The 12,145-nt window shown below is 44.8% G+C and overlaps 1 protein-coding gene across 3 annotated transcripts in view; it reads left to right on the forward strand.

Moving 5' to 3' along the window:
• LOC129867431 (lysine-specific demethylase 4B-like) overlaps positions 1–12,145 on the forward strand; it is an 84,575-nt gene that overhangs the window by 39,541 nt on the left and 32,889 nt on the right. For 2 of the 3 annotated variants that reach the window (XM_055940824.1, XM_055940826.1), the window contains 5 exons: positions 6,631–6,827; positions 7,719–7,969; positions 8,356–8,603; positions 10,792–10,921; positions 11,148–11,308. In XM_055940824.1, coding sequence (XP_055796799.1) covers positions 6,631–6,827; positions 7,719–7,969; positions 8,356–8,603; positions 10,792–10,921; positions 11,148–11,308 — 987 coding nt within the window. The remainder of the gene's footprint in view (positions 1–6,630; positions 6,828–7,718; positions 7,970–8,355; positions 8,604–10,791; positions 10,922–11,147; positions 11,309–12,145) is intronic. The other variant, XM_055940825.1, reaches the window with a different exon arrangement.

Consider the following 12,145-nt stretch of genomic DNA (forward strand, 5'->3'; position numbering starts at 1 on the left):
GAGGCAGCAAAGCAGCTCCAAACCGTGATGCTCCCTCCACCATACTTTACAGTTGGGACGAGGTTTTGATGTTGGTGTGCTGTGCCTTTTTTTCTCAACACATATTGTTGTGTGTTCCTTCCAAACAACTCCACTTTAGTTTCATCTGTCCACAGAATATTTTGCCAGTAGCGCTGTGGAACATCCATATGCTCTTTTGTGAACTTCAGATGTGCAGCAATGTTTTTTTTGGACAGCAGTGGCTTCATCCGTGGTGTCCTCCCATGTTGGCATGTTCCAGAGATTTCTGTAATTCTTTAGCTGACACTCTAGGATTCTTCTTAACCTCATTGAGAATTCTGCTCTGTGCTCTTGCAGTTATCTTTGCAGGACGGCCACTCCTAGGGAGAGTAGCAACAGTGCTGAACTTTCTCCATTTTATAGACAATTTGTCTACATCAAGGCTTTTATAGATACTTTTGTAACCCTTTCCAGCTTTATGCAAGTCAACAATTCTTAATCTTGGGTCTTCTGAGATCTCTTTTGTTCGAGGCATGGTTCAAATCAGGCAATGCTTCTTGTGAATAGAAAACTCAAATTTTGTGATTTTTTTTTTAAAGGGCAGGACAGCTCTAACCAACATCTCCAATCGCATCTCAATGATTGTACTCCAGGTTAGCTGACCCCTGACTCCAATTAGCTTTTGGAGAAGTCATTAGCCTAGTGGTTCACATACGTTTCCCAACCTACACTGGGAATGTTTAAATTATGTATTCAATATAGACAAGAAAAATACAATAATGTGTGTGTGTTATTAGTTTAAGCAGACTGTTTGTCTTAGATGAAGACCAGATCTAATTTTATGACCCAATTTTTTGCAGAAATCCAGATAATTCCAAAGGGTTCACAATTTTTTTCTTGCCACTGTACATGCTTCATTTGTAAAGGATGTCAAAGTGTCAGAGAGTGCCCCTGGCTATCTGTAAAAAAATAAAATGTTGAGGTCTAGTTTGCTTAATGTAAGGAATTTGAAATAATTTATACTTGTACTTTTCCATTTGATACTTAAGTATATTTCAAACCAAATACTTTTATTCAAGTAGAATTTTAATAGGTGACTTTCCCTTTTACTTGAGTAATTTTCTATGAAGGTATTTTTACTTTTACTCAAGTATGACAATTGGGTACTTTTTCCACCACTGGTAGTAGTACAATGCTGCTCTAGTAGCAGTAGTACAATGCTGCTGTAGTAGTATTAGTAGCAGAAGTACAATGCTGCTGTAGTAGTATTAGTAGCAGAAGTACAATGCTGCTGTAGTAGTATTAGTAGCAGAAGTACAATGCTGCTGTAGTAGTACAACTCTGTAGTAGTAGTACAACTCTGTAGTAGTAGTACAACTCTGTAGTAGTAGTACAACTCTGTAGTAGTAGTACAACTCTGTAGTAGTAGTACAACTCTGTAGTAGTACAACTCTGTAGTAGTACAACTCTGTAGTAGTAGTACAACTCTGTAGTAGTAGTACAACAACTCAGTAGTAGTAGTACAACTCTGTAGTAGTAGTACAACTCTGTAGTAGTAGTACAACTCTGTAGTAGTAGTACAACAACTCAGTAGTAGTAGTACAACTCTGTAGTAGTAGTACAACTCTGTAGTAGTAGTACAACTCTGTAGTAGTAGTACAACTCTGTAGTAGTAGTAGTACAACAACTCAGTAGTAGTAGTACAATTCTATGAAGTGTAATGTGCCTAACTGCTTTTCATCATATCTGAACATTGTTCCTCTCTTACCTCCCTGACTAGCACACAGGAATATGTCATCTAGATAGGTCATTGTTTCTCAACTCCACTCCTTGAGTGAACACATTTTTATCGTAGCCCTGGACAAGCTCATCTGATTCAACTTATCAACTTATCATCAAGCCCTTGATGAGTTGAATTGTATATGTTTGTCTGGGGCTACAACAAAAATGTGTGCTATTGGAGATACTCGAAGACCGGAGTTGAGAAACCCTGATCTAGGCTAAACTTCAGGTGAGAAAGTACATTACAGTTCACAGTTCAGTATGGGCCAAAACATTGGGTGTTGTGAGAGAATTTTCATCACACTGAATAGAAGATTAAATTCCATTCCATCTGGCTGTTGGTGACTCAGAACTGGACACACACACCACACAGCCACAGACCCAATTCTCTTCCTTTTCATCTATCAAAGTGAATTGCAGATGATTCACTCGCCGAGTAGTGATATTTGTTTGTGTACGCTTGTTTGTTTGGGTTAGAGCTGATGGGCTTTGATGAGGAGTTCTGAAGATGATGAAGGCTACGATATTATTATTGTGTGTGTGTGCATTCCACGAGTGTGTGGGCGCTACAGGCAATCTTCCCTCATGCACAGCTCCCCCTGGGATTGCCTCGCAGAATAAATATCAGCCCATGCAGAGAAGCACGAGATTGAACGTTCTAGAGATTCCCCCTTTAGTTAACACTATCAAAGTTTCCCTTTACTGTGGGACTTGTGATCGAATCAACGCAATTAGCTACTTTCAATGCAACCTACCAAAACTAAATTAACTATGCAAGAGAGTTTGTTGTAGGCAGAACGCATCGGAGTAGGATTCTATTGCGTTGACAGGCACCACTCAGGCCTGTACTCTACACAGACCGGTGCGCCTTAACCAATCAGAGCTTCGGTAGGCCAATTAAAGCAATAAGGCCTGAGGGGGTATGGTGTATGGCCAATATGCTAAGGGGTGTTTTTACGCAAGGCAGAGTGCCTGGATACAGCCCTTAGCCGTGGTATATTGGCCAGATACCACAAACCCCCGAGGTGCCTTACTGCTATTATAAACTGGTTACCACCGTAATTAGAGCAGTAAAAATAAATGTTTTGTCATACCCGTGGTATACGGTCTGATATACCACGGCTGTCAGCCAATAAGCATTCAGGGCTCAAACCACCCAGTTTATAATCACTAATAGACCATTGCCATATATGGATCTGTGCTATTCACTTTACAGCGTGAGTAGATGAGCTTGTTGTGAGATCAAAGCGAGAGCTGCATGTAGTGACGTGTGTACATTTTGTTCATATCTTTTGCTAGTTAGTGAGTTATTAGCCCAGTTATAGATCACTAGTAGTCAGCAATAGGGGAGTGGTTGCTTCCTACAAGAGCACAACGTGTGTATTTCTAGACATCTTTTAAAAGACAGTCAGGTGAAGAGTTTTGTTTTGTCATAAAGGGGCAGTGTTGTATTTTGAGACAGACTTGAATAAGCTAAATAGCCAATAGGCAGCAGGTAGCATAATTTGTCTGAATCTCTGTAGTAATGGTATGAGATTAATAAAGCATTTTATTTTGTCAAGGGGTTTCTTGCATCAAACAACAACATGTTCAGTCACCTCCTTGTCTGAAGGACAAGTGGATAAACAGGTTCATGTCAAGTCCTGCATGTTTTGTCTCAGGCCTACATTGAACACCACAAATTGGCTGTTACTGCAGGCTGAATGATAGAACAGCTATTTCCATGTTAAAATGTTATGGGGTACATTTTCTCCATTGTTTTTGATGGGAGGCCACTCTGGTAGGCCTACATTATGATCAAATAGCCACAGTAGGCTAATTGACCACTGTTAAAACTAACTTAAAGCGGGTACAGTCTCAGTGTTCACAGTAATTACTCGCCAGAATTTTCACAACATTCAAGTTTGCGCTCAGATGCCTGTCCTAGCCAACCACTAAAGCCCCTTATTGCAGATGCCTGTCCTAGCCAACCACTAAAGCCTCTTATTGCAGGAGCCTTTCCTAGCTGACCACTAAAGGCTCTTATTGCAGGAGCCTGTCCTAGCTGACCACTAAAGCCTCTTATTGCAGGAGCCTGTCCTAGCTGACCACTAAAGGCTCTTATTGCAGGAGCCTGTCCTAGCTGACCACTAAAGGCTCTTATTGCAGGAGCCTGTCCTAGCTGACCACTAAAGGCTCTTATTGCAGGAGCCTTTCCTAGCTGACCACTAAAGGCTCTTATTGCAGGAGCCTGTCCTAGCTGACCACTAAAGGCTCTTATTGCAGGAGCCTGTCCTAGCTGACCACTAAAGGCTCTTATTGCAGGAGCCTGTCCTAGCTGACCACTAAAGGCTCTTATTGCAGGAGCCTGTCCTAGCTGACCACTAAAGGCTCTTATTGCAGGAGCCTGTCCTAGCTGACCACTAAAGGCTCTTATTGCAGGAGCCTGTCCTAGCTGACCACTAAAGCCCCTTATTGCAGATGCCTGTCCTCACCACTTTGTGTTCCTGTGTATCACCCATGTTAGACACACTCAGTAAACCTGCATCCTTTTCTTTGGTGGCAGGTGTGAATGCAGATGACTGCTTCCTTATGCAATATGCATGGACATGTTAGCATTCGTTAAGCAGCTGTCCTCAGGACCTCAGTAGTTCCTCCACCCGCTCGGTTTAGCTCAATAACTCAAAATGAAGTTTAAATGAATCCAGTTTTTCTACTGTTTCTCTGGGAGTGTCTGTGAGCCTCCAAATGGCACTAGCTGTTATTTGGGGTGGCAGGTAGCCTAGTGGTTAGAGCGTTGGGCCTGTAACCGAAAGGTTGCCAGATCGAATCCCGAGCTGACAAGGTTCTGCCCCTGTTCCTAGGCCGTCGTTGTAAATAAGAATTTGTTCTTAACTGACTTGCTTAGTTAAATAAAGGTAAACAATATATAAGAATAATGGACACACTCCCATTGCTGCAGACAAGAGGACAGGCAGTACAGCAGACTCATTAACGGTTGTAAACTGGATTTTCCCACAGTTTCTCTACTCTCTCACGCTTCTAGAACATGGATGTGAAACTTACACCTCAGCCTAAAATGTCAAATCAGGAGGAAGTGGTACTCGTTAAGCGAGCAGCCTGACGTCCTTTACATGTGCATACATTTTTCGTATGCTCTGCCAACTGAGCGCCACAGGACTTTCTAGTGAGCCTATTTTTCTCACATAGGTTGTACAATCACGTTGCGATGTTTTAAAAGACGATTGCTTTATCACGCACCGCCGCCAATGGGTAACGGAGAGTCTAGACCTATTTAGTGAAGGATGACGGTCAGAGCCAGTGAGGTTACATGGCGGTATTTTTAGCGCTCCCCTAACGTGGATATTTTTCTAATAGGGGGCGACCTCGCCTAAGGTCTTTTGTTTTCCTACAATCATTTAACTTCATTAGGATATGAAGTGAGTAGGCTATAGGGCTCATTGGTTAGAAGGCCTTGGGGGGGTCACGTGTTGGTTTTGGAGACATTTTATACATTTCCATTTGATAATGAAGTCATCTAAGCATAGTACCCTACCCCCTCTCGGCAATGGCAAATTGATCAATTTCCCTTAAAAGTTTTATGGGACAGAAATGGGCTTTACTTTCTTTTGGTTCCTACTTCCTCTGGTGCGCTGCTACTACCCTCCCACGCCCCCTGTTCCCAGACGACATTGCAAAGAGACACATTTATCTCCCGGTCGTTTGTGTTTTGCTGTCTCTCACCTCTTCCAGTTAATGTTTTTACGTAAGTCCCCAATCAGACCCTGGTAGCCAGATGACTCTTTCATCTGCCGGTTTCTTCCTCACTTAATTCCGTCCCTCAAGTGCTGCCTAGATGAGATGTAGTGTGTGGATATTGGTTTGCGGTGGGAGGGGCTTTCTCTTGTTGTTGATGTTATTACTAAACCCCCCTCTCTCTCTAGTACCTCACCTCTCTGTTTCTCTCTTGCTCTCGATCTGTCTCCTCCACTTGTTGTGCCTGGCTCCGTCTGAGGCGCAGCGTGCCTGAAGAATGTTCCCAGTAATTGAACATAAGGCCTCTCAGCACAGCTCAGGAAATAAAGCAGAAATGGAATACAGCAACCGGGGCACAGAAAGAAAATTAGTTTTTATTTTCATCTTCTCTTGCTCTCTTTCCATTTCCCTTATTTTCTCTCTCTCTCTCTCCCCCCTTTATCCTCTCCCATCTTTTTCCTCTCCCTCCCCCAGTGTACGTGTATCTAGTCAAACTGCCCCCACCCCCGTGTACTGTGATATACTCACACTGCTCTCTCCTCTCCCCCCCAGTATACTGTGATATACTCACACTGCTCTCTCTCTCTCCCCCCAGTGCCAATAGATATGGGAGTTTATCAAAATGTGATTTGTTTTCGAATTCTTTGTGGATCTGTGTAATCTGAGGGAAATGTGTCTCTAATATGGTTATACATTTGGCAGGAGGTTAGGAAGTGCAGCTCAGTTTCCACCTCATTTTGTGGGCAGTGTGCACATAGCCTGTCTTCTCTTGAGAGCCATGTCTGCCTACGGCGGCCTTTCTCAATAGCAAGGCTATGCTCACTGAGTCTGTACATAGTCAAATCTTTCCTTAAGTTTGGGTCAGTCACAGTGGGCAGGTATTCTGCCACTGTGTACTCTCTGTTTAGGGCCAAATAGCATTCTAGTTTGCTCTGTTTTTTTTCTTAATTCTTTCCAATGTGTCAAGTAATGATCTTTTTGTTTTCTCATGATTTGGTTGGGTCTAATTGTGTTGCTGTCCTGGGGCTCTGTGGGGTCTGTTTGTGAACAGAGCCCCAGGACCTGATATATGTGTGTGTACTCACAATGCCCTCTCTCTCTCCTCTCGGTCAGTGTACGTGTCGTAAGGACATGGTGAAGATCTCCATGGACGTGTTTGTCCGCTGCCTGCAGCCAGAGCGCTACGTCCAGTGGAAACAGGGAAAGGACGGCATGGTGCTGGACCACCAGCGACCCACCACCCTGACCAGCCCTGAACTGGAGCACTGGAGGGCCAACCGGGTCACCTACCGCCAGAAACTGCTTCAGAGGTCAGGGGGAGAAAGGGAGATGACAGTACACTTGCTTTACAATTGAATTTCATTGACCCGTCAAGATGAAAGGCATCATTGTCCAAGAGTATAATTGTATACGTCCTCCCCACACTACCTGATACATGTATACCTACATGCTTACCACATTCACTACCAAGATATAAATATACACTGAGTGTACAAAACATTAGGAACTCCTGCTCTTTCTATAACGTAGACTGACCAGGTGAAATCTATGATCCCTTATTGATGTCAATTGTTAAATCCACTTCAATCAGTGTAGATGAAGGGGAGGAGACAGGTTAAAGAATGATTTTTAAGCCTTGAGACACGGATTGTGTGTGTATGTGTATAATGTTTTTGTGTAACAGTGTCAGCCATGCTTCTGGTTGTGTTCCAATTGGTGTAGCTAGTCACACCGCCCACTCTCTCCCCTCTCACTCGCTCCGCTCTCTCCCCTCTCAATCAATCAATCAAATGTATTTATAAAGCCCATCTTACATCAGCTGATATCTCAAAGTGTGGCACAGAAAACCAGCCTAAAACCCCAAACAGCAGGCAATGCAGGTGTAGAAGCACGGTGGCTAGGAAAAACTGCCTAGTAAGGCCAGAACCTAGGAAGAAACCTAGAGAGGAACCAGGCTATGGCTCTCTCCCCTTTCACTCTACCCAGTGTCTCTCACTTTCAGGTCTCTCACTCTTTGTCCTACATTTCTATCTATCCATCTTTTTCTCTTTGTCTCTTTTAAAAGCATGAATGTTTTACAGGGGAAACTTGAACAGTAAAATACAGGTAAAAGAGCGAGGTACTGAGTGTTAATACAAGTGAAGTACTGTAAGTGTCATCATTCACTCATGTCCCTGTTTGCCCCGTCCCTCCGTCCCCAGAGCTTTACAGAAGAAGGAGCAGCTGCGGCGGCTGAAACTGGAGGAGGTCAAGGTTCTGGCGGAGGAAGGCATTGAGATGGATGCCGCCGAGTACCAGCGTCAGGTGGAGGAGCGCGAGGCCCAGCGGCGCCAGGAGAGGGATGAGAGGATGGCCCGGGAGGCGTTTCAGACCCTGGAGGCCATGGAGAGAGAGGACCAGGAGAGGGAAGAACGGGAGAGGCAGGACGCCGTTGCCGCCAAGGCCACAAGAGGTCGGTGTAGGGGCTTGGATTAGTTTTGCATTGTCTTTGCTACTGTTTGGTTTAGGATTGAGGCAGGAGAGGAACGTGAGCGTCAGGAGGAGGTCGTTAGGGTGAAGAGCAGGAGGTCAGAGTGAGGGGGGTGGATGTTTCACAAGGCACCAGTTGGATGAAATTCCATTTCAATTTCGGGTCAATTAAGGAGTTTAATTGATATCCCAGTTTCAAACTTCCAAAGTGAGTTAGACGTGAGCTACATGATATCGCAAGGTACCAGATCAAATGGGTATCAGAACCAACAAGTGGTGCAGAGATATTAGGACACCGATTATTATAATTATTTTTTACCTTATTGAATTGGGACGTTCCACATTTCCCTTTTTATTTCTCTCCCCCAGTACACGACCCCCAGGCAGACCCACAGCACTTGACGGTGAATGGAGAGAAGAAGAAGAAGAAGAAGAAGAAGAGGAAGAAGCAGCAGCAGCAACAACCTACCCTGCCGCTGGCCCCTATAAACTCCTTCCAAGCAGCGTTTGAGAAGTTTGCCACATTCAACATGCCCCAGATGCCAAAGGAGCCCCAAGGCAGCAATGACACAGACATACCAGCAGAGGACAGGCTTGATGTGAAAGGCATGCAGCAGGTAAGCAGTTCTGGAACAAGGTGTAGGATGAAGTTGCCTCTAGACCAGGGCTCTCCAACACTGTTCCTGGAGAGCTACCTTCCTGTACCTGGAGAGCTACCTTCCTGTAGGGTTTCTCTCCAACCCTGCTCCCGGAGAGCTACCTTCCTGTAGGGTTGCTACCCTCCTGTACCTGGAGAGCTACCTTCCTGTAGGGTTTCTCTCCAACCCTGTTCCTGGAGAGCTACCTTCCTGTAGGGTTGCTACCCTCCTGTACCTGGAGAGCTACCTTCCTGTAGGGTTTCACTCCAACCCTAATCTAGCACACCTGATTCTAATAATTAGCTGGTTGATGAGCTGAACCAGGTTAGTTACAACTGGGGTTGGAGTGAAAACCTACAGGAAGGTAGCTCTCCAGGAATTGGGTTGGAGAACCCCGCTCTAGACGCTGATCTTGGGTCAGTTTTTGCAATTTCCCCCACTAATGGTTAAGGTTAGGATTGGTGTAGATCAATGGTTCCCTAACATTTTGTAGTCCCGTACCCCTTCAAACATTCAACTTCCAGCTACGTACCCCCTCTAGCACCAGGGTCAGCGCACTCTCAAATGTTGTGTTTTGCCATCATTGTAAGCCTGCCACACACACACTATAGGATACATTTATTAAATATAAGATTGAGTGAGTTTTTGTCACAATCTGGCTCGTGGGAAGTGACAGAGCTCTTATAGGACCAGGGTACATATAATAATAATCAATAATTTTGCTCTTTATTTAACCATCTTACATATAAAACTTTATTTGTTAATTGAAAATTGTGAATAACTCACAGGTTAATGAGAAGGGTGTGCTTGAAAGGATGCTTATATCTCTGCAATGTTGGAGAGCGTCTAAGTCTTAAATCATTTTCCACACAGTCTGTGCCTGTATTTAGTTTTCATGCTAGTGAGGGCAGAGAATCCACTCTGACATAGGTACTTGGTTGCAAAGGGCATCAGTGTCTTAACAGCGCGATTTGCCAAGGCAGGATACTCTGAGCGCAGCCAAATCCAGAAATCTGACAGTCGCTTCTGATTAAATTAAATTTTCACAGAACCGCATGTTGCAATTTCGATGAGGCTCTCTTGTTCAGATATCTGTAAGTGGACTGGAGGCAGGGCATGAAAGGGATAACAAATCCAGTTGTTTGTTCCATCCATTTCAAGAAAGTACCTGCGTAATTGCTCACCCAACTCACTCAGGTGCTTCGCTATATCACATTTGACATTGTCCGTAAGCTTGAGTTCATTTGTACCCAAAAAAATCATACAATGATGGAAAGACCTGTGTGTTGTCCTTGTTAATACAGACAGAGAAGAGCTCCAACTTCTTAAACATAGCCTCAATTTTGTCCCGCACATTGAATATAGTTGCAGAGAGTCCCTGTAATCCTAGATTCAGATCATTCAGGTGAGAAAAAACATCACCCAGATAGGCCAGTCGTGTGAGAAACTCATCATCATGCAAGCAGTCAGACAGTGAAAATTATGGTTATTTGCCTCTTGATAACCAGCACACTTCTGTATGTTGTAAAAGTTTTACATGGTCACTGCTCATATCATTGCATAATGCAGAAAATACACGAGAGTTCAGCTAGAGCCTCTTGGTGGATGCTGCAGTGTACCCAAGTGTCGTCGGGAGCAACTGCTTCTGCACGCGTTACCACTCCACTATGTCTCCGTGTCATGGCTTTTGTGCCATCGGTACAGATGCCAACATGAGCAGTAGCTACATACGGACCGTTAGTGTAATTCCCGCAAGAGAGTAACAGTTAATTAATGTGAATTGATGTTAATTATTTGACTAAACTACCTGTATTTGACATTGTGTTGTTATTTCGCTGAACACTAGATGGTTTAATTAAATTTTTGGCAGTGAAATGAGTCTACTCAGGTGAGGGAAAAAAAAACAAATGTACACATACCCCAGTTTGGGAATACCTGGTGTAGAGGAAGCTGCTCCTAGATCTGTACCTAAGGGAAACTTCACCCTGGAGCATGGAACAACCAAAACACTAGCTTCAAGCTTTCAAACACAGGTTATCAACGCCTCCATTTGAACCTTTTACATGTTATTCATTTAGATGCTCTTATACAGCTGGACTAATTATCAGCGGTGGGAAATGTTTATTCAAACCCAGGATTTTGCTGATTAATTTTTGGGGTTCCTCAGCAGTCATCGTACTACTCTAAGCAGTTGAAGATGAAGATGGAGGTGAAGAAGAGTCGCCGGCACCCCCTCAGCAAGCCGCCTATGCGCTCTCCGCTATCCATCGTCAAGCAGGAAATGTCCAGCGAGGAAGGTTGGTTCTGAGGGGATGACATTGTAGCACAGTCTGTTTTCTCTCTGTTCTGGTCTAACACACTATTGCGGATTCCTCTGGCTCTTGTGCTACATGCATTGCAGGCCCGATACAGCCTATATCCCGATACAGCCGATATCCCGATACAGCCTATATTCTTGCTTGTATGCGCATTCTGTGTGTATCTAGACTGATCTGACGTGTTTGCTCCTTTCTCCCTAATCAGAGCTGTTCTCCCCCGTGCCACTGGATGGCCATGTGAAGAAGGCGGGCCACTTGTGGCAGAACCGCACTCCGAACATCCTGGCTGAGAAGAGTTTCAATGCGGCCGTGGCGACCCTGGAACCCTACTGTGCCGTATGCACTCTGTTCTGCCCGTACACACAGGTAGGGTACAAACCATACACACAGGTAGGGGGGTACAAACCATACACACAGGTAGGGGGGTACAAACCATACACACAGGTAGGGGGGTACAAACCATACACACAGGTAGGGGGGGGTACAAACCATACACACAGGTAGGGGGGTACAAACCATACACACAGGTAGGGGGGTACAAACCATACACACAGGTAGGGGGGTACAAACCATACACACAGGTAGGGGGGTACAAACCATACACACAGGTAGGGGGGTACAAACCATACACACAGGTAGGGGGGTACAAACCATACACACAGGTAGGGGGGTACAAACCATACACACAGGTAGGGGGGTACAAACCATACACACAGGTAGGGGGGTACAAACCATACACACAGGTAGGGGGGTACAAACCATACACACAGGTAGGGGGGTACAAACCATACACACAGGTAGGGGGGTACAAACCATACACACAGGTAGGGGGGTACAAACCATACACACAGGTAGGGGGGTACAAACCATACACACAGGTAGGGGGGTACAAACCATACACACAGGTAGGGGGGTACAAACCATACACACAGGTAGGGGGGTACAAACCATACACACAGGTAGGGGGGGTACAAACCATACAAACAGGTAGGGGGGGTACAAACCATACACATAGGTAGGGGGGTACAAACCATACACACAGGTAGGGGGGTACAAACCATACACACAGGTAGGGGGGTACAAACCATACACACAGGTAGGGGGGTACAAACCATACACACAGGTAGGGGGGTACAAACCATACACACAGGTAGGGGGGTACAAACCATACACACAGGTAGGGGGGTACAAACCATACAAACA

This window comes from Salvelinus fontinalis, chromosome 12, assembly GCF_029448725.1.
Source record: "Salvelinus fontinalis isolate EN_2023a chromosome 12, ASM2944872v1, whole genome shotgun sequence".
Lineage (NCBI taxonomy): Eukaryota > Metazoa > Chordata > Actinopteri > Salmoniformes > Salmonidae > Salvelinus > Salvelinus fontinalis.